The 20943-nt window shown below is 35.7% G+C and overlaps 1 protein-coding gene across 2 annotated transcripts in view; it reads right to left on the bottom strand.

Annotated features, from left to right (window-relative positions):
- Nucleotides 1–10194: 10194 nt before the first annotated feature.
- Nucleotides 10195–20943, bottom strand: part of DEPDC1 (DEP domain containing 1) — a 28984-nt gene continuing 18235 nt past the window's right edge. Inside the window, exons 7-12 of one of the 2 annotated variants that reach the window (XM_030913794.1) lie at nucleotides 19958–20098; nucleotides 18054–18905; nucleotides 17448–17620; nucleotides 15192–15368; nucleotides 13837–14022; nucleotides 10195–13118 (exon numbers count right to left, since the gene is read on the bottom strand). In XM_030913794.1, the coding sequence (XP_030769654.1) occupies nucleotides 12978–13118; nucleotides 13837–14022; nucleotides 15192–15368; nucleotides 17448–17620; nucleotides 18054–18905; nucleotides 19958–20098 (1670 nt within the window). In that variant the 3' untranslated portion in view covers nucleotides 10195–12977. The remainder of the gene's footprint in view (nucleotides 13119–13836; nucleotides 14023–15191; nucleotides 15369–17447; nucleotides 17621–18053; nucleotides 18906–19957; nucleotides 20099–20943) is intronic. The other variant, XM_030913795.1, reaches the window with a different exon arrangement.

Below are 20943 nucleotides of genomic sequence, written 5' to 3'. Positions count from 1 at the left end.
CAGGCCATACACCCCCATTCGTCTTCCCTACATCTCTACACCCTTTGTCTGGCAAAATATTCAGCTAGGGCATCACCTTGTCTAAGAAATGGGGCCTCTCCCATTTACTCTCAAAAGACTCTGTGCCTGCCTCTACCACCAACTTCATCACACTATATAGATCTGTTTAGGTGTTGCCTGTCTTACTCCATTAGTTAAAAAGCTATTTGAGGGCAGGGAGGTGTCATTCATTTTTCTAGCCCCATCACTTAGCATAGTACCTGGCACACAGTTAAGGGTTTAAGAAATGTTGACTGAACATGTGAGTATCACTGAAACTGTTTATCAGTTAATTAGGAGAGGAAGAAGCAGGGGAAGAGAAGGGGAAATAGTTTTTATCTTGAGTTGGTAAGAAAGTTTAGTAAAGAGTGGATCTCTGCTGGGTGTGGAGAAGGAACAGCAGACAAGGGAAAGATGAGATGAGATATACATGACTTTCAGGCAGTGAGGATAATGAGCCTGAGGCGCTGAAGACTCAGGGCTGCATTTCTCAGCAGGGTTGCTTTTGATGTGTGCCTGCTTTGATCCCTGCTGTGTAACTATGGCCCAGGATGTTCTGGAATGAAGAAAAGCTACTTACTGTGTCCTGTTCTCAGGACCCATGGTGTGTGAGAGAAGAAACACTAGGGGAAAGGAATGGTTTTCTGGTGGCAAAATAAAATCATTTCCCAAAGGTAAATAGTCTTTCCTACATGGTGGAGCACTGAAGCAGAAGAGAACATGCAGAGAGAGGACATGATAATGTAAGGTAGAGAGACACAGAATGCAACATAAAAGCTGAGATAAGATCAAACAGACAAATGCAGAAAGGCTGCAACCCACGGGAGAGGGGAGCAAACTCTGTTCATGGGAGCAACAGGACATGGGGCCATAGGTGGAGAGAATTTTTCTGCCTCTTGGACAAAATATGAGAACACAGGAAGTGACATTTCAAATGCCCCTACACCAAGGAACACAGCAACACAGGTGGGTAGATCATGGCTGGCAGAGAAACACAGAAGTAAGGAGAAACACAGAAACACACTGCTACCCCTCCTTGTACGAGAGGCCAAGGGGAACTTCCTTGTATTGTGTAGTTTAATTTTAGAAGCATAAATTCTGTCACTAATTATGTTCAAGTTAAATCAACCTTATTAAACGTAACTGGGATATGAATTCAGTTATTCTCAAAAACTCCTTTTAGAAATAGTTTCCATTTTAGAAATGTTAAATGTGTACACTAGTCAGGTCCTGTTGACCGTCGCAGACTAACCTAGTGTAAGTGTACTGCTATGTTAATCTGCCCAGGTTGTCAGAAAGAGAGAGGAGAATGTCATGAACTCTCAAAGGAAGGGAACATGTGGAACATGCTTTGGAGAATTATTGTTTGAAAGAAAATCAAACACTCCAATGCCACACATATTAAGCAGTTTAAAGAACAAACAACTGGGGTGGTCCTTGAGCAACTACTTGGTGGGACTTGATTTGAAAAAGAAGCACTTTTTAGAATATGCTATATTTTATGGTTAATTACCTTAACCCTATCTCCCCGTATTCAAAGGGGTATATAAGTGGAAGTCAAAATCACTATAGTTCTCCTACAGAGGTATAAATTACATGTTTTAACCCATGGCAAGAACCAAGGCAAGACCCTTGTCTATTTTAATCAACATTAGTAGAGTACCTGCCCATCATGAACACTCAAGAACAGTTGATAGGCTGGGTGTGATGGCTCATGATTGTAATCCTATTGCTTTGAGACGCTGAAGCGGTAGGATCACTTGAGGCCAGGAGTGGACAATATAGCAAGACCCCGTCTCCATGAAAAACAAAACAATAATTAATTGGGTGTGGTGGTGTGCACCTGTGGTCCCAGTGACTACGGAGGCTGAGGCAGGAGGGTCACTTAAGCCTAGGTATTGGAGGCTCTAATGAGCTATAATTGTACCACTGCATTGCAGCTTAGGCAACAGTGTGAGACCCTGTCTCTCCTAAAAAAGAAAAAATTGATAGAATGAACATAAGGGATGAGAAGCTGAGGCACTGAGTCTGTAAAATTTGTGCTTATGAATGGGGATAATAACTAGGATAAAAGTCATGATTTCCCAAAGACGTGTAAGCCACTGAGGCTTGATTTCCTGCAGTTTAATCCTAGGAGAAAGTTAATAATATTCATACCTGCATTTTTTTTTTTTTTTTTTTTTTTTGAGAAGGAGTCTCGCTCTGTCACCCAGGCTGGAGTGCAGTGGCCAGATCTCAGCTCACTGCAAACTCCGCCTCCTGGGATTACGCCATTCTCCTGCCTCAGCCTCCCGAGTAGCTGGGACTACAGGCGCCCGCCACCTCGCCCGGCTAGTTTTTTGTATTTTTTTAGTAGAGACGGGGTTTCACCATGTTAGCCAGGATGGTCTCGATCTCCTGACCTCGTGATCCGCCCGCCTCGGCCTCCCAAAGTGCTGGGATTACAGGCTTGAGCCACCACGCCCGGCCTCATACCTGCATTTTTATTGCATGTCCATTGTATGCTAAATATTGAGCTGGATAACTTAGCTATATTGTTTCTAATCCTCAAAATAAGGCCCCATAGTGTTATCCTGGTTTTACAAATGGGGAAATAGGTTATGAAAAGTTAAACAACTTTTCCAAAGTTATATAGGTAGTAATACTTACTACATAGGTAGTAAGTGGCAGCATGGTGACTCAAACCTAGATCTGACTGCTACGTAATTACCTCTTATTCATACTACAGTATCACAAACAGTGTCTCTATTTTTAAAAGCTTTATTCCTTGTCACAAAATTAGTACATATTCATGATTATAAATTTGGAAAATATAGCCATATTTAGGGAAAACAAATCAACCATGATACCGCCACTGTTTTGTAAACATATGGTAATACAACTGATTCTCATTATTTGTAGAAGTTATGTTCTATAAAGTCACTGCAAATACTGAATTAGTGAATACTGAACGTTTGTTCCTAGCAGATACGCAAGATTAGGCTACTGTAAGCCCAACATTTTTATCAACCAGTCAATACATTACCTTATTTTATGTTTATTTCTATTATAAAGACACATTATTTTATATATATTGCTGATCCATTAACATGAAACTCACAGCCAACAGCACTATAGCTCAGACCTGAATGAAGTTTATCTAACATACATGTTTTATCTGTAAGTAAGGCACATTGGCCTTGTCCTCAGGGATGCTAGACAGTACCTTAGAACCAGACTACGTGGCCATTTCAGACAGTGAAATCGGCAACAAAAAGCAGAAAAATGTGGCACTAAACACACCTCAAAAAGGACACTTGTTTACAGTATAAAAGCCGAAACAAGATGGTAGAATATCACCTTGTTTGACTTTGATGAGAAATGTGTATGTTGGGTGACTCAAATATTGCATGACTCTGGGTAAGTCTTTGAATAGCCATGAAAGTGCTGCAAGTACTGATTTGGGGGTTACAATACATTTTTGCAAGTAGGTGCATTTGTAAATATAGAATTATGAATAATGAAGATTGACTATTTCCTTCTGAGGAGTCAAAAATCTGACTGATTTGATCAAAATCAAGAAACCATAGAAGAGGACTTTTCAGAAACATTTTCAAAGCTTTCTTATGTACAGACTTTGGTGCCACAGGCTTGACACAAACCCATCCTTCCATTTATTTCATTTAACATCTTTTGAGTAACTTCTAAGTATATGTTAATGTAGGATCCAAGGGAAAATGTCTTTACCTTGTGAAGGTTCACTGAAAAAATCACATGACAAAAGCCAGCTCGGAGAAAAGGCACATAAATCTATTAGCATGCACACGGGGAGAGTCTCGGAGTGATGAAATTCAGAAGCTCATATACTATCTGGAGGATACAGGAAAAAATAGGGGCTCAGAGCATGGCCCAAAGTAGATGATGGTGGTTAAATCAGGTTGTATTGGCAAGACATGATATGGGAGAGAGAAGAGAAGAGGAGGCCTGGCTAGCAAAGGTAGTCTTGTTATATAAATGAAATCTCACAGGTAGTAACCCTCAAAGAGAATAGATGGTAAATATTTCTTTCAGACTTTTAAAGCGTTCTTACTCTCAGTTAATCTTTCCTAGATCTGGACAAGGGAAGGCCTGCCTGCATCAATGCAGATTCTCTACAGATGTAAATCTCCTCCACAAAAGACAGCTTAGTAGAGCTACTTCTGTTTACGGGATTTCTAAACAGCTATCTCAAAATATGTCAAGGAAATATATTTTGGAGTGAAATAGTTTGATTTACTTCACTAGGTACTGTGATAGGTATTGGAGTTAACAAGAATGAACAAGAAGGTTCCTGTTCTCCAGAAACTCATGGTTTGATGGAAGAAGCCAGGCATATAAACAAAATATTTTAGCAAAATGTGGTAAGTTCAGTAATGGACACAGATTACAGGGTCTTTGGGGAGCACACCCAGGAGGAGATCCACTTAGTAGGGTGGGTGGTGCCTCAGCTGAGTACTAAGAAATTAGTCTGATTTAGTCAGGTGGAGGGTGGCGGAGGTTGGAGACTATTCCTGTGGATACTATGCAATAACATAGTAGATGATAAAGTCTAATACATTTGATTCAGAAGTCTTTGGAAACTACAGGTAAGATGATTAATTACCAATTATTCTAGCCTATATCTTCCAGATAGCACAGATTTTATTGTATCTCTTCTCACCTAACCTGGAATTGTTGCATCATCATAGTATGAGGAATACGTGTAACATGCCTTAAGTGTTTTGTTAGATAGGTAAAGAATCTTGTCTTCTTGTAGCATATACCAAGGTAACCGTACTTATGTTAGTTTCCACATAGATGGTAGGCTCACTTCAAGGCAGAGTGCTTTGTTAAAAAGTCTGCAAATAGAAACCATTATCTACTACATGACAAAGAGCTAGCAGTTGAATATGTCTAGCTCAACCTCTGCTTCCTAAGAGAATTATAGGTAGTTTATTCTAATCAATTTTGAGGAAAATTGTATACAGGTTCCTTTAATAGTATATTTTATGATTTCAAAGGAAGTTTATACAAAATCTGATCGCTCTATTAAACTTCTTTTTTCTATCTTGTTATACTTAGCAGCAAAGATTAGATGGGGAGAGATAATTATCTTTTGTTTTGTTTTGTTTTTGTTTTTTAAGGCAGTGTCTCACCCTGTTGCCCAGGCTGGAGTGCAGTGGTGCAATCATGGCTCACTGCAACCTCAACATCCCTGGGCTCAGTGATCCTTCCATTTCAGCCTCCCAAGTAGGGGGGACTTCAGGCCTACACCACTGGGCTAATGTTTGTATGTTTTGTAGAGATGGGGTTTCACCATGTTGCACAGGCTGGTCTTGAACTCCTGGGTTCAAGCAATCTGCTTGTCTTGGCCTCCCAAAGTGCTGGTACTACAGGCATTAGCCAACATGCCTGGCCTTATCGTCCATTTTTAATGTAAGAGTAGTCTCATATATTTTTCTTTTCTAGGTGTTTATTTTTGTGTGTTTTTATTTTCAAAAAGTAATACTGTACATGACTGAAGTTAAAATAATACTAAGGATATACACATTAAGAAATAAGACCCTTTTATAGCTCCAAAATTCAACAACCACTATTTATCAATTTCTTATAACTATCTAACAGTTATATTCTATGCATATATTAACATATACATCTATAGGTAAATTTTAAAGGATGTCAGAATGAAAACAGGTGGATGAGTTTTCTAGGAAGACAGTTCCTTCATACTCTGCTTTCTCTAAAAGGGTAATGATATGTTCACAACTTTAAAATTTTCTGGGCACAAAAGCAATAAATGGTCTAGAGATATTTCTGTTTTAATTTCAAGGAAAAGGGCACTATTATCAATTGAAGACATACTGTATGCACATTCTGTACTAGGCACTTTATATATGTCATTTAATTTCAACTCTCAAACATGTAGTGAAGAAAATATTATCCCCATATTATAAATAAAAAGCCAGCATCTCAGAACGTTTAAGTAACATTTTAAAGGTTTCACACAGCTGGTAGGTAATAGAGCCCCAAGAACGCAGTTCTGTGTGATCTCAAAAATCCATGCTCATTCCATATATATTCCAGATGCTGTACATTATGTTTGATATTTTGATTATAAATATAGACAGTCGATATTAGCTTAGTGGTTAAAAAATTTCTATCAGAGATCTATACCTGTAAATTCACCCTTTTAAAATCTGTGAATAACATCACTGTGTATTTGATATTATAAAGCTATATTTAGTGGAGCCAAATCCCTTTCAAGAAGAGATTTTCATAAACTAAAAAGAGTTGCATCAGAGGAGGCCTGCAGATGGCACTGCTGCCTGAGAGTCACTTAAAAAAAAATGCATAAAGAATTACTTTAGAAATTATCCAATGCTGATTCCAAAAGTTAAATTTCAACCAATATTTGAGTAATTTATAATTTGTGTAATTCCTTCCATTTTATGGTTGATGTTGACATTTAATTTTCAATGTAATGAACAAGTAGAGTAATGCTTAGTAGCATTTCTATCCAGTAAAAGGTAGAATATAAGCCTTTGTGGATGGGACACACGAAGATCCATTAAGTTGGAGAAAAGAAAGAGATTCAGATTCTTTGCTTGGGCATAAGGTGCTGCCTGACAAATCAGATTACTGAGGAATCAGAAGACAGATGGAGACTGCTAAGATCTACAAATGAATGCAGGAATTTCCAAGTTATAAATTAGAAAGCTAATGAAAACACATGAATACAAAAGTCTGAGACATCAATTGTAATAAAAAAAATGGCAGGTCTTTTATCAATGTATTTTTAGTGTTATCGTGAATTTTTTTTTTTTTTTTTGAGATGGAGTTTCACTCGTTGCCCAGGCTGGAGTGTAATGGCGCAATGTTGGCTCACGGCAACCTCCGCCTCCTGGGTTCAAGTGATTCTCCTGCCTCAGCCTCCCAAGTAGTTGGGATTACAGGCATGGGTCACCACACCAGGCTAATTTTGAATTTTTGGTAGAGACAGGGTTTCTCCGTGTTGGTCAGGCTGGTCTTGAACTCCCTACCTCAGGTGATCTGCCCACCTTGGCCTCCCAAAGTGCTGGGATTACAGGTGAGCGCCACCGTGCCCGGCCTCATCAATTTTTAAGAAAAATTATTGCAAATCCTTAACCCTAGCTAATCATGTAAGCTTTAGAAGACAAAAAGATACTTTTTCTTGAGTAGTTAAGATATATAAAGTTCTGGAAATAGAATACTCCAAGATTTTCATAGGGTCATATCTGGATGATAAGATTATAGGTGATTTAAACTTTCATTTTCAAATCATCTATAATATATATTTTTAAAATAAGAAATAATCAATAAATATTAAATTTTAAGATAACCAAAACCATTGTTCTCATTCCTTCTGTCTCTGTCTTTTATATATTAACACAAACCGTTTTTTTTTTTTTCTTTAGTTTTAAGGCTACGGATCCCTTGTTGTGAATGTGGGGTATTCTGCACAGATCCTTTCAGAGTTGAGTCATGTATTCCTCCAGCTGTCAGGAATATTGGCTACATTCCTCTTTAGGAACTGTGCTTGGCTAAAGGGAACTACGTTACAAAGCTTACATCTCTTCCCCAGGATCAGTCCATATCCATTGACTGGTTTATATGAAGATAAAAGACCCAGCTTATTTATTAATTTGGGACAATTCTGAAAAGTCATCACAGCTCCCGGACCCTGCCATGGGATCAGCTGAGGCCTTTATTGCAATTGCATTGTGGTTAAATTTTTTCTTTTGCCCCATCCCACTTCCATCACTTTCTTACAAATGTCATTCCCAAGTAAACCTCATAAACACAAACATTTGTCTCAGTATTGTGGGGAACATGACCTAAGACAAAACTAGGAGTAGTCCTAAGAAGCTGACATCAACTCGCAGCCAAGTTAGCAAACCTACAATAACATATCACTCAGTTTGCATAGTTTTTGACAAGAAATCTACCTTCATTCTCACTTTTTGTTCCTCTGTGTATGTTTTGTCTCTGGCTACTTTTAAGATTTTTTTTTTTTTAATCACTGGTTTTCAGCAACTTGATTATATGTTGCTTGGTGTGGTTTTATGGTTTTTTTTTTTTTGAGACGGAGTCTTGCTCTGTCTCCCAGGCTGGAGTGCAGTGGCCGGATCTCAGCTCACTGCAAGCTCCGCCTCCCGGGTTCACGCCATTCTCCTGCCTCAGCCTCCCGAGTAGCTGGGACTATAGGCGCCCGCCACCTCGCTCGGCTAGTTTTTTTGTATTTTTTTAGTAGAGGCGGGGTTTCACCGTGTTAGCCAGGATGGTCTCGATCTCCTGACCTCGTGATTCGCCCGTCTCGGTCTCCCAAAATGCTGGGATTACAGGCTTGAGCCACCGAGCCCGGCTTTTTTTTTTTTGAGGTTACTTTAGCTTCTGTGAGTTTGTTTTTCATCACATCTAGAAAAAATTTAGTCATTATTTTTGGCCAATAATTTTGTGTTCTCCCTTTTTCTTCTCTCCTTCTCAGCCTCCAATTGCACACATTAATGTTTAGTATTTTTACACAGCTCACTGAGGCTCGTTTCATTTTTTTTCAGTTTTGTTTTCTCTGTATATATTATTTTAGTTTCTATTGCTATTTTTGAATTCACCAACGTCTCTTCTGCTGTATCTAATTTTCTCTTAATCTCATTCCATGTATTTTTTTCAATTTGGATATTGCATTTTTCATTTCTTGAATTTTTTATTCGGATCTTTTTTATGTCTTCCATTTCTATTACTTTATTTCTGATTTCCTTTTTATCCTATATTTATAATAACTCCTTGGAAGTTTGCCTGTTAATTCCACTACTTCTACCATTTCTGGGTATGTTATGATTGATTCATTTTTCTCCTGACTCTCATATATTTTATTTCTTTGCATGTCTGGTAATTTTTGATTGGATGATCAACATTGTGATTTTTACATTGCTGAATGCTGGATTTTTCCGTTTCTTGAGTGGGAAACCTTGTTTTGGCACACAGTGCTACTTGAAGACCAATTTGAACATTTTAAGGCTTGCTTTTAAATATTAGAGTAAATCCATAGCAAATTACTTTTATTCTAAAACTAATTTGGCCCTGCTACTAAAGCACAACCATGTTGAGGATGTCACCCAATGTCCCCTGTATTACAAGCTTTCTCCATTTTGGCTGATGGGAATGTGAACTATTCTTAGCCCTGTGAGACCCAGGAACTGTTTACTGCTTTCCAATCATTCTTTCCTTGGCTTTGTTACATTACCACTCAACTCATTTCCTTTACCCCATGCTAATTAATACTCAACAAAAACCTCTAGGGAGGACTACTCTGCAGATCTCTGGAGCTTTTTCTCTGCAGCTCCCTGAGTCATTCTGAACTCAGTCATCTTTGGTTTCTCAATTGCAGTGAGATCACTGGGCTTTAGTTTGGTTCCTCTGCTGGCAACTGCCTTCAGGCAATAATTTGGGGAAATCACAAGGCTCATCACCTGTTTTTCCTCTCTTGGGGATCATAGCCCTGCATTACCTGTAGTCCAATGTTTGAAAAGCGTTGTTTCATATATTTTATCTCATTTCCTAGTTGCTATGGTAGAAAGGACAATTTGGAAGTCCGCTAATATACACGAAGCTAGGCTGTGGTAGAAAAATTGTGAGTTTTTATAATGAGCAAAAGTCAACAATACTTTCACTTGTCTTATAAATTCTGTTTCCTCAGTATACATTCTGAGAGGTTTTCAGATGACATAAAAACAACTAACATATATATTTCTCCCAGTTCTGAGAAAACAAAAAAATCCTTTATAAAACTTAATTCAGAGTAAATACGTAAGTCTGAGTTGCTGTACTTACTGTATTTAGAACTGTTAAATTTATTTTGGTGAAACGATTTTTCTTTCAATTTAATATTAAAACTAGCTATCCTTCATTTCTTTCCCAGAAATACTTCAACAATAACACCACACACACACACACATGCATGCACACACACACATTTTCTCTCTCTCTCCACTTTCAAAATAAAAGGGTGGTATATCTCTTGGTGGTACAGATTACCAGGATATAAAATTCCATAACCATTTTTAATTTCACCAAAAATGAGGTAAACAATATTACCACTGATAGGGTAGAAAATATATTGTGAAATACAAGAAAAGGAACTTGATAGCAAAAGAGTTTTAATCAGTAGAGATCTTAAAGTCAACACAAAGCAAGAGGAAAGGATATAAAAATTGAGCATGGGCTTGCTAAATTCAAGATTTAAATATATTGCCTTTCTTTCACTACAATCACAACTCAGTTAGGTAGATACTTTAATTCACATTTTATAGATGAGAAGATTCAGAGTTTAAGTTTCCCAAGGACAGAAAGATAAGTCAGTGGGAAATTCCATGTACATTCCATTACTAAATGCCACATAACTGTTTGGATAACGTGAGAAGAGTGGGTCATTATATGATACCAATTAGGGATGGTAGAGGCAGTAGTTTCTGGGATAAGAACTATAATTTACAGAATAACCAGACATCATTTGATCTGGTGAAACCTGTGCATTCCCACAATTAGACTTCACACTTTCTCTCTTTAAATGTGCAACACCTTTCCCATCCCCTCTTTACTTGTAGCAGTTGATTTTCTTATATCCTGAGAAAGCAACCACCACCAAATCTACCAGTCAACTCATCTATATTTGAACTTAAAGATCTTTCTGTTAGAATGGAATCTATCCATGCTCCAGCTTAGGCGAAGCTCTTCTGAAGATATCCATTCCTTCCTTCCTCATCAAATTTTCCCTCTCCAGTAGATTTAAAAATTTCAACGAGTAGGCATAATAAGAAGCTTTGTCTCATAATGAAAAGATAGTTATTAACTTATTAACTAAGACTCATCAATTGTTCGTAATTTTGTTTTGGTTCATGTCTGTCCAAAGCAACAGAAAGGACCATATTTTTGCTAAGATCTTTTCTAGTGCTATAATTCTAGGTGATTCTAGTAAAAGCTAATATTTGTAGAGTGCTTATTCCATGCGAGACACTGTGCTAACACTTTATATGCATTATCCTACTTAATCCTCACAATCCTAAAGAGAGGTACTATTATAATCTTCATTTTATAGATAACAAAACTGGGGCTTAGATAAGTTAAATAACTTGCCTGAGTTTACCAGCTAGTTAATAGCACAGTAGGATTCAAACCTGACTGGCAGAGTTTATGTTATTAAAGCATTGTACCATGTATTTTATAATCTCTATTGCATGTACATTAATGCAAATGAAAGTTTCCTGCCTTTATGATTTATATATTTGTTAATAATACAAAAGCAAAATTATATTGTTATAAAACCCCAAATAATTTTAATCTCAATTTGCAACGTAATCCACATTTTACATATCTGTAAACAATAAAAGTTTTAGTATACAAATGCCTTAGAAAGAATTCAATTTGGTTCAATAATTTTATAGCCAGGATAAAGTCATACTTATAATTTATAATTTTCTGTCCAGGTTTTTAATAAAAATCACTAATGGTAAATGGAACACTATCATTTTATAGAGAAATAGTATGAAATTACATTGAGAAATAAGAATAGTCATTAAACATTAAGATTTTATTACAACCCAGGCATGATATATTTCTTTACACTTAAGGAATACATATGAAACAATCTTAGAGTAAAAAATAGAAGACAACTTGCTTTTTTGTACCAAGTCAATCAAACAGAAACCTGAATAATCTTGTTTTAAGATGAGAGTCATTTATACTTGGCAGGCATTTTCTTCCAATGAAAAAACAAAATCAATGTGCCATTATCTTGACCCTTATAAAAATGTTTATGAAAAGCATTTAGGCCATTGATTCTCACAGTTGGCTGAATATTGGAATCACCTAGATTAAAAAAATACTAATCCCTATACAACATCCCCGAAATTCAGATTTAATTAGTATAAGTTAGGCCCTGGGCATATAGACTGTTTTAAAACTCCTCGGGTGAGTCTAATGTGCTGTACCAGTTTGAAAACCACTAGCTTAAAGACCTGTTCCATCATCATAGAAGTCAGTCTTTAGCTGAATGATTCTATACACCCTGATTTCAGTGGGTAGTGTTGTTATTTTAAGCATCTGATAGGTGTATCTCCCTTGATTAAAAAATAAATACCTTATGGAAGAGATTATATGTTTTATTTATCATTGTCTCCGCATATCTGGAACAATGAAAGGCACATAGCAGTTGCTAAATAAATATCTTTTGAATGAATATATGATTGCCTTATATATCTTTTATATCCCCATCTTCTAGTAGATTATGAAAATGAGAATTCAAAATATATATATATTGAACAAATGAATGACTGAAGCAGTTGGGGATAATATTTAAGGCAAAGTCAAATCTGATAAAATACACACATATTATAAAAACACATACATATATATAAATAGATCAAAAGTAGAAAAAGAATATATAAGAGAGTGCAACATTTGGCAGCTGAGAATTATTTCATTGAGTTTTCAAATATTCTTCACATTCTTATACTTAGAAACAAAGAAGTAACCCCAAACAACTAATTCATTAGCTAATATTTCAGAACTTGCATGTATGCAGATAAATTTTCTTTTAAAAACAGAATTATAGTTTAATCCCTAACACAGCTCAGTTTTCAAAATTCAAGTAAATAAAATTTTAGCACACATCGTGATAGCCTTATTGGATAGCTGTGTTAAAAACAAAAAGCATTTGGTATCACCTATTGTTATGTGCTCTCAATTGAGACCTAGTTAGTTTACTAGGAGTCTCACATTGATAAATAACTATTTTGGCACTTCCTTACATAATGTGTTTATTTAGAAATACCTTATTAATGACAGACTTCCTTTTGAGTAGCTACATTCTCAGATATGGCTTCATTTATCAAAGTTCCACAAGTAGTACATAATTTTTAATTCAGTTAGTATCTTAGACTACGGAACTTTGGTTTTCTTAAAATCAGCATTGGTTGCTTGATTGTAGGTTTGTCACCAAAAAGTGCTGCTTCACTCTCCGTGGTTGGAAATCTTTTCTGATATATCAAGGGATATTCCTTCTGAAACTTAAAAATGAGGTGAGAAATTAGAAGGTATTTAACATTATTTCCCCAGCTGAAGCAATGCTCAACATTTTACAAGAATTCAGTGTCTTTCTCAAAGAAGTATTATAGAGATTAGTATCCTTTCATTTTATCCTTGCCTTTCCCTCTCTCTTCTCATGTGAATACTACAAGATCTGTTAGATCTCATTAACATTAACATTCTAGGATTCTTTCTTTTCTGATGTTAATTCTCCCCCTAAATTCCAGATCTTCTTTCCCACTGGTGAAACCTATGAAGGGCATAGGCATCTAGTATTCATACTTCTTTGAGCGTCTCAGACTTAGAATTGGACGTGCCAAAATCATGTGGCTACTGGGCTTTCAGAGCTAAAAATTCTAAAACATAGCGGTAAGTCACTCAAAGATACATATCCATACCTTATAATTGTTTTCCCAGGCTAATCCAAGCTATAATTATACAAAATACTAGTGAAAAAGGAGAGTATATATTATTATTGTTGGTATTATTTCAAAATTCAGGATAAAGAGCAAAATCAGGTAGGTACTCACATGTTTTAGGTTAATGCACATATATAAGACATCATAATATATAGTCCATATACCTCAAACTTAAAATCTAAAATATTAAAATAAGAAAGTAGATTCTAAATGTTATTAACAACCAGGAACAGCAGATTAGAAAATATTTACATAATTGAGAACTTGCTCATTCTCTTACCTGTTTTAGTTTTTTTCTTTTCTCTTTTAGAGGTAAACTCCTGTTTTTAATAATATTTTCTAAAAGTTCTGCAATTGCAGCTTGAGAGGTAGAAACTTTTTGCTCATCAAACTCCTGAGCACTAATCTGCTTACAGTATGAGTAAGTTGGCAAAGGAGCAAATAGTCCATCTCCAGGATTTTCAATCTATAGTGAACAAAATGATATAACTCTGTTAATTCATGCTCTTATATGATAAAGTATTCTTTTGACGGGATCTAGCACCTATTAAGTTACCACCAATCAAACATTCAGCACATTATAAAAACTATGCATTATGCAGTAGAGGTGTGTAAGTCAGCAGGTTCTAAACCCAGCTCCATAATCTACTTCGTCTGTAGCATTCAACAATGTATTTAACTTTTCTTGGTCTGTTTCATCATCATTAAAATGGAAATTACATAAGAAAATGTATATAAAGGGCTCAGCACACAATAAGCATTAAATAAAGACAGGTGTTATAATTATTACCATTAACTATGGATTTTATTCTTTTAACTATAAAATAACAATCTAAGTATTATTCTAATTCATCTTAAGACTTTAATGTTCCGACAGTGCAGGTAGTAGATGATCAGCATATTTACTGAAATGAAATATTTTTAGTTTTCATGTATTTTTTTTTTTTGAGACCTAGGGACATAGGCAGAGCTTCTAGCGTCTTCTGATAAGAGAAAGAAATTCTAGGAGATAGTTATAATTATAAGCCAGGGCAAAATTAGAATGGTATGTGTGGGAAAAACATAAACATGTGTTGGGCAGCCAAAGACAGAATACAGTAGATGTCTGTCATTTTGGCTGCTCAGTATTCCTTCTTTCCTTCTTTTAATAGTTCCTTTCCATTTTAACCCCTCTACCTTCACCTTTTGTGAAGAATAAATTCTCCTTTAATCTGTGTAGAACCAATCAGAGTAAGGCCCTGTCTCCATCCTACTCACTCTTAACAACCTAAACGATGCATATTTAACCTCAACTAGGCTAAGAGTCTATCTTCAGAGCTTTTAAAATTGGAGATGGAGGAATGACTCTTTTTCCTTCGAACTGCAAATGTAAGGCTCTAACTCATGAACTTCAACCAGCCACATTCCTCATCATGTGAAGGAGCCACTGTCAAACACAGGATCAACACAGAAATAAGAGATGGAGGGATGGAAAGAATCATACAGCTATTTGAGTCCCAGATTCTGTCTACATTCCTGACTTTTAGAGGTTGTTTACGGGAGCTGAAAAAGTCTCCCTTTTTGATTAAGCTACTGAGATGAGTTTGCCACTTGCAACTGACTACTGCAGAGAATTTTAAGACTCACAATACTTACATGTCCCTTTTTTAAGTAGTCAAGATGTTTTTCCACTGCAGTCTGTAAGTAAGAGGGTACTTGAAGAATTTCCTGATGATGATCCATTAAGAAAGAAACTAATCTTCCAGCAAGAAGCTCATCAAGATCCACTTCTTCAGCACAGCATAACACACATCGAGAAAAGGTATGTATCATCTAGAGAAATATTAAAAGATGTGCATTTCAAAAGCTAAGGTTGCATACAAACTAGAATATCAGTAATTTCCAGGTAGCATTATGTGAATTATTGGGATAAAGTGATAAGCAGCCCTCAGTTTAAAAATGAGGACAATGATTTATACAGTTAGAAATGTAACAATTTGATTATACTTAAATCCTTTTTAAAGTTTTTCCATGGCTGAGCATGGTGGCTCATGCCTGTAATCTAAGCACTTTGGGAGGCTGAAGTGAGAGGCTCACTTGAGATAAGGAGTTTGAAGCCAGCCTAGGCAACATAGTGAAACCCTGTATCTACAAAGAAATAAAAAACTAGCCAGGCATGATGGTACATGCCTGTTTCTTGAGCCCAGGAATTCCAGGCTGCAGTGAGCTGTGATCACACCACTGTACTCCAGCCTGGGTAACAGAGCATGATCCTGTGTAACCAGAAAAAAAAAAAAAAAAAAAAAAAAAGGTATATCCATAATGTAATTCCCAAGAATTATTAAAGGCTTTGGTTTTTCTACAATTTTGTCACAATTTTATCAGTAAACACCATAGATTCTATTAATACCACATATATATGTTGCTTAAGCTTAAAGATGGTCAGAGAACAATAACTAATTACATTAAATGAACCCCACAAAAAACAGAAAACAGGAGAATGTATAACATATAGAACACTTATATTCATAAGTGGTTGCAAAGTTGATGCCACTTAAGCTTTTGAAATGCTGGAAAATAGTTTTTAAAAACACTTATTCTGTCAGTCTTTAGACAGCAATTTAAAACACACATTTTTCAATTCCATCTTATGGGATCTTCAAATCCTGGGATAAAATTAATTACTATCACTTATTACTCTCATTACTCTCACTTATATCTATGCAACCCTCTGACTGTAACACACATACACACCTCATTCTAAAATACTTAGAAATCAGAATTCTGTTTTAAGTATTTCATACATAGTAGAAGATTAGCATATTTACAGAATTGATAGATTTTTAGTTTTATTCCTACTACACATCAGTCAGGGTTTTCTGTCTCCTTCCATGGCTCAGACCTCAGCCTTTTGCTCTTTCTCCACATTCTCAGCCTTGTAGAGCTCATCTACTCTCATAGCTTCAAGTACTATCCCTATGTAAAAGACCAAAACAATTTGCCTTCTCCCCAGGGATCTTTCTTCACCTGGCTCATAATTCCAACATTCTGCTGGATAAATTTCACTTAGAGGTCCTATGACTTCAAATCCTAAAAGTGCAAAATCAAAATTATCGCCTTCCCAGTCATGTCTCTGAAAACGTCTTCCTCTATAAACTTCCTATGCTTTTTAATAGTGCTATAATTTCTCAAGAATAATTCCTCTTCTTTATATTAGGTCTGTCATTGTTAAAGAACTATCTTTAATAACAAGTAGAAGAAAGCATAGCTCTAGATTCCTTGCTATAAAAGCCTCTTGTCAATTGAAGTTGCATTTTGAGGAAGTGGTGACTTAAAAAAAAAAGAGAGAGAGATTAAAGATACTATTTCAAGAGTTCATTTGCAATCAATTATCTGCATATAAATGCCCTTGTCCTCATTCTCACAAGGAGCCTAAGGCTGTTTGGCAATAGTGCTTCCCAACTTCTTGTCCACAATGACCTACTTTCCTATCACTATATTCTCTGAAACACTGACTTACTGTATTAAGATCCATTAGTTCTCTACTTCCACAGTTACAGTCTCCTTAAGCTTTCAACAGTACCTACATTTCCTCTTCCTTATCCACCAAACAAAACTGGCACAAGGCAACATAACGTGTTCTGACTGGTCAATCACTATAAAGTGATTCAGGATGAATGAGCAGGCAAAGTCCTCAGTCAAGATTAACACCAGCATGTGAAAGTATAACGATTGTGCACAAAAGATTAATACACTAAAATTCTGCTGTTAGGAAAGGGTAAAGAGCCTTTCCAACCTAAGAATTTAGCACTTTAAGACTAAGACATCACTTGAGTAGTACTTTTACATAGTTTGGTTTTCTTATTTTGGTTTATGAATCAGATTTATTCTTTCCGTAAGAAATCAACTTACCAGTGATCTCGTACCCATTGTATCATGAAGTTTGGGCATATCAACATTTTGACTCATTCGGGAAATCATACGCATTAAAAGTTGCAGCTTTCTACGATTTGGTGGGGGAAGTAACAAACAACATAACTGTAGAGCATCGATGGCAACCCTCTCTAAATGAGGTTGCAGCAAACCTAGAATACAAAAATACCCCCCCAAAAAATCATCGATGACACTAGTTTCTTTCATATTACCAGTATATACACCTATAGAAAGAAGGTAAAATAATATCTTAGTATTTCATTTCTTTTAACTATTTCTAGATATTACATTCCTCTAAAGCATGGTAAGATTCTCATTTTCTTTACAACTTATTTCTAAGTATAAAAATTCTTCACTTATTACAAATAAAGTGACTCGGAATAAATGAAATTGCAAAGAAGAAAATAAGTGCTTTAGGTAAATAGAATAAATCTTGGTTATGTCATAGACAAAAGTCTTTTATAATAATTCCTCTTGGAGGAAAAAAAATTAAGCAACTTCAAGGAATAAAAGCCAGGTAAGCAAAACACAGAGTTAGTAAACACTAAAAGTTAATATTGCATGCATTGAGAGCAACAGCCTTACTTTGTGTGCCAGTCAACATAGAAGAAGCTGGAAGTAAAGAATTTTCTGAAAGTTCTATTGTACTTTTGCAGAGTCTTTTATTGATTGTGGCACTAGACTCTCCGAGTTCACCTTCCATAGCTGTTTGCACACTTGTGCTGCCTTGTCCAACATTTGGTTTCATGATAATTTCAGCCACTGGTGTATTGATATAACTATTCCTTCTTGTACTACTTGTTAAAAGCAAACTCTGAGACCTACAAAGCTCTTTTGACTTGCATTTCCCATTACACAACTCCTCTTGGTCTTGAACAGTCAAAGTAGAGGTTCTCTTAAAACCAGCACTGAATGGCTTTTGAGTATTTTCCTCTGAATGAAGATTCAACAGGAATTCCTGTTTAGGTTTAGACTCTAAAAATAGTTTATTATTTTGTCCTTTTATGTTCAGAAAAGATTGATGAAAGACATTGGATGCCTCTTTACTTGAATTCCCTGACACATCTACAATTCCTTCCAAAGAACAGCACCTTGGTTTGTTGTTAGAGGCTAGATCATGCATACTGCTTAACCCTATTAAATTATGACAACTTCCTCCCATTATGTCATTAGCACTCACTCTTCTGTTTCTTAAAGTAACTAGCTGCGTTTTCTTAGCACATCTTTCTTGAAATCCTGGATTGCTTATCTGTAGTCTCTCAGTAGAATCTGATTCTTCTTTGTTTTTTTCTCTATGAAGCAGACTGAGAAGAAGGCACTCAGTTGATTTGAAGGAATTCAAATTGTTTAAGTGAAGGAATTTTGAAGACTGTGGATCATCTTGGATTTTATGTATCCCACTGGATCTATCTGAAACTGTGACGTAGCCACAAACAACTACCAGGAAATGAAACAAAAATTAAGATGCAACTGTATGACAGTGGACAAAAATAAAACAAAAACAATAGTAAAGTTAAAAAATAAAGCATTACTACAGTGTATGTTGTTAGTATAGTATACATAGTAGTTGCTTAATTCAGAAGCCACTTAAATAGGACACATGCAACATTCGGTTACAAACGTGCAAGACAGATGAGTGGTTTTCCCACTTGTAATATAACTTTAAAAAATTATTTCAACAGTCTAATTAAATGGATTGAGCCAGAATACGTTTAAAAATATCTGTTCTCAGTCTGCAAGTACTAGAAACCTCATAAATGTAAGACAATTGTGGTGTTATAAAATACATATATTTGACCTTTGTCCTTAGTACCTGGTATGGAGCTCCTAAAATCCTTGGAATTTCCTGAATGATAAAGGTCTTTGGTTATTCATAACAAGCCTATTTCAACATATCTGAGTTCATGCTAAGGTAACTGAGGGCTGGCCATGATTGGAATTTTCATCACCAACTACAACCTTGTGGGAGGAGAAATGGGCTAGAGATTGAGTTCAACTGACAACAGTGACAAACCATTGGGTCAGTCATGCCTTGGTAATTAAACTTCAATTAAAACTCTAAAATATGCAGCCTGAGGGAGTTTCTAGGTTGGTCAAACACATGGATGTGCTGGGATCACGACATGACTAGAAAGGGTAGAGAAACTCTGTGCTGCCCTCACCCTCATACCTTGTCCTGTGTAACTCTTCCATTTGGCTATTCTTGAGATCTAGCTTTTATAATAAACTAATAGTTATAGGTAAAGTGCTTTTCTGAGTTCTGTGAATCACTGTAGTGAATTATTGAATCTGGTAGGGGGTTGAGGGAAGTCCCGAATTGGTAGTTGGCTGGGTGGAAGTATGAGTAACCTGGGGACCTTATTTCACTGAATTTTAAAATAATTTGTAGGCTGCCACCTTCATATTTACCTATGGTTTTAGATCTTCTAAATTATAAGAAATTTGAAACTTTAACAAAATGAACGAAAATCAGTAAAATCCATACATACCCAAAATGTTCACAAATAATTCGTAATATTCAAAAGTAAGTAGAGGTTCAGGGAGATCTAGAAAATAATCTGCGATTGTTCTGAATACATCTCGTTCAAATCCAACATAAGTTGGATTATTCATATCATTGCTTCTTGGCCCTAAGAAGTAGAAGGCAAAAGAAAAAGGTAAAGTATATTTTAATTTAAATACAATTTTTAAATACAAAAAGTATAACATCTGTGTTTCATGAAGGAGTTATGTTTAACAACAAATTCTGCCACAGTTCAAAAATTTAAAGGGCATATCTCATTCTCCCTCATTATCTTTCCACTAGAAGCAGTCAATTGCTAGTATTTTGTTTTATTTTAACATTTGTATACCTGAAAAATCATACATAAAGCAAAATTTTAATATCATTTTAAAAACATTAGGGAAGCTTAGTTTACTAAGATTTTACTGTAATTCATTTTGTAAAGGAAAGAATATTTGGATAATACAAATAATTCCTTCAAATTGTCTTTTTGTAAATTTACATTTTCATGAATACATTTTGTCTGACATGAAACATAGCCTTAATGAATTTAAATAATATCTTTACATTGTTGTTTCTTAAGCTTGACACAAATATTGAAATAATCATACTTACTCATTTGTATTTTCCTCAAAAATAAGATCTGATCTCATTTTATAGATAAGAAAACTGAGGCTAAGAGTACCTTGCCCAAGATGAAAAAGACTTTGGTAGCAAAGTTTGAATTAGAAGTTAGAGCAGTGTAAAATAAGAGCAAGGCCCAGGACTTTTAGCTCCAACAACACTTAAAGTGTGGTTCATGGATTATATCACAGAATCATCCAATGTGCCTATTAAAAATACAAACTCCTCTACGGAGACCAGAATCCATGAAGGTGGGGCCAGAAATTTACTGACCTAGAAATGTTTGCTTTTGGTTCACTAACTGAGTGGTTTCCAAACACTAACCTGAGAACCTTCACTGTAATCATC

This window comes from Rhinopithecus roxellana, chromosome 12 (assembly GCF_007565055.1).
Source record: "Rhinopithecus roxellana isolate Shanxi Qingling chromosome 12, ASM756505v1, whole genome shotgun sequence".
NCBI lineage: Eukaryota > Metazoa > Chordata > Mammalia > Primates > Cercopithecidae > Rhinopithecus > Rhinopithecus roxellana.
Note: the sequence above shows the minus strand (reverse complement) of the source record. Positions and strands in the feature narration are given on the sequence as shown.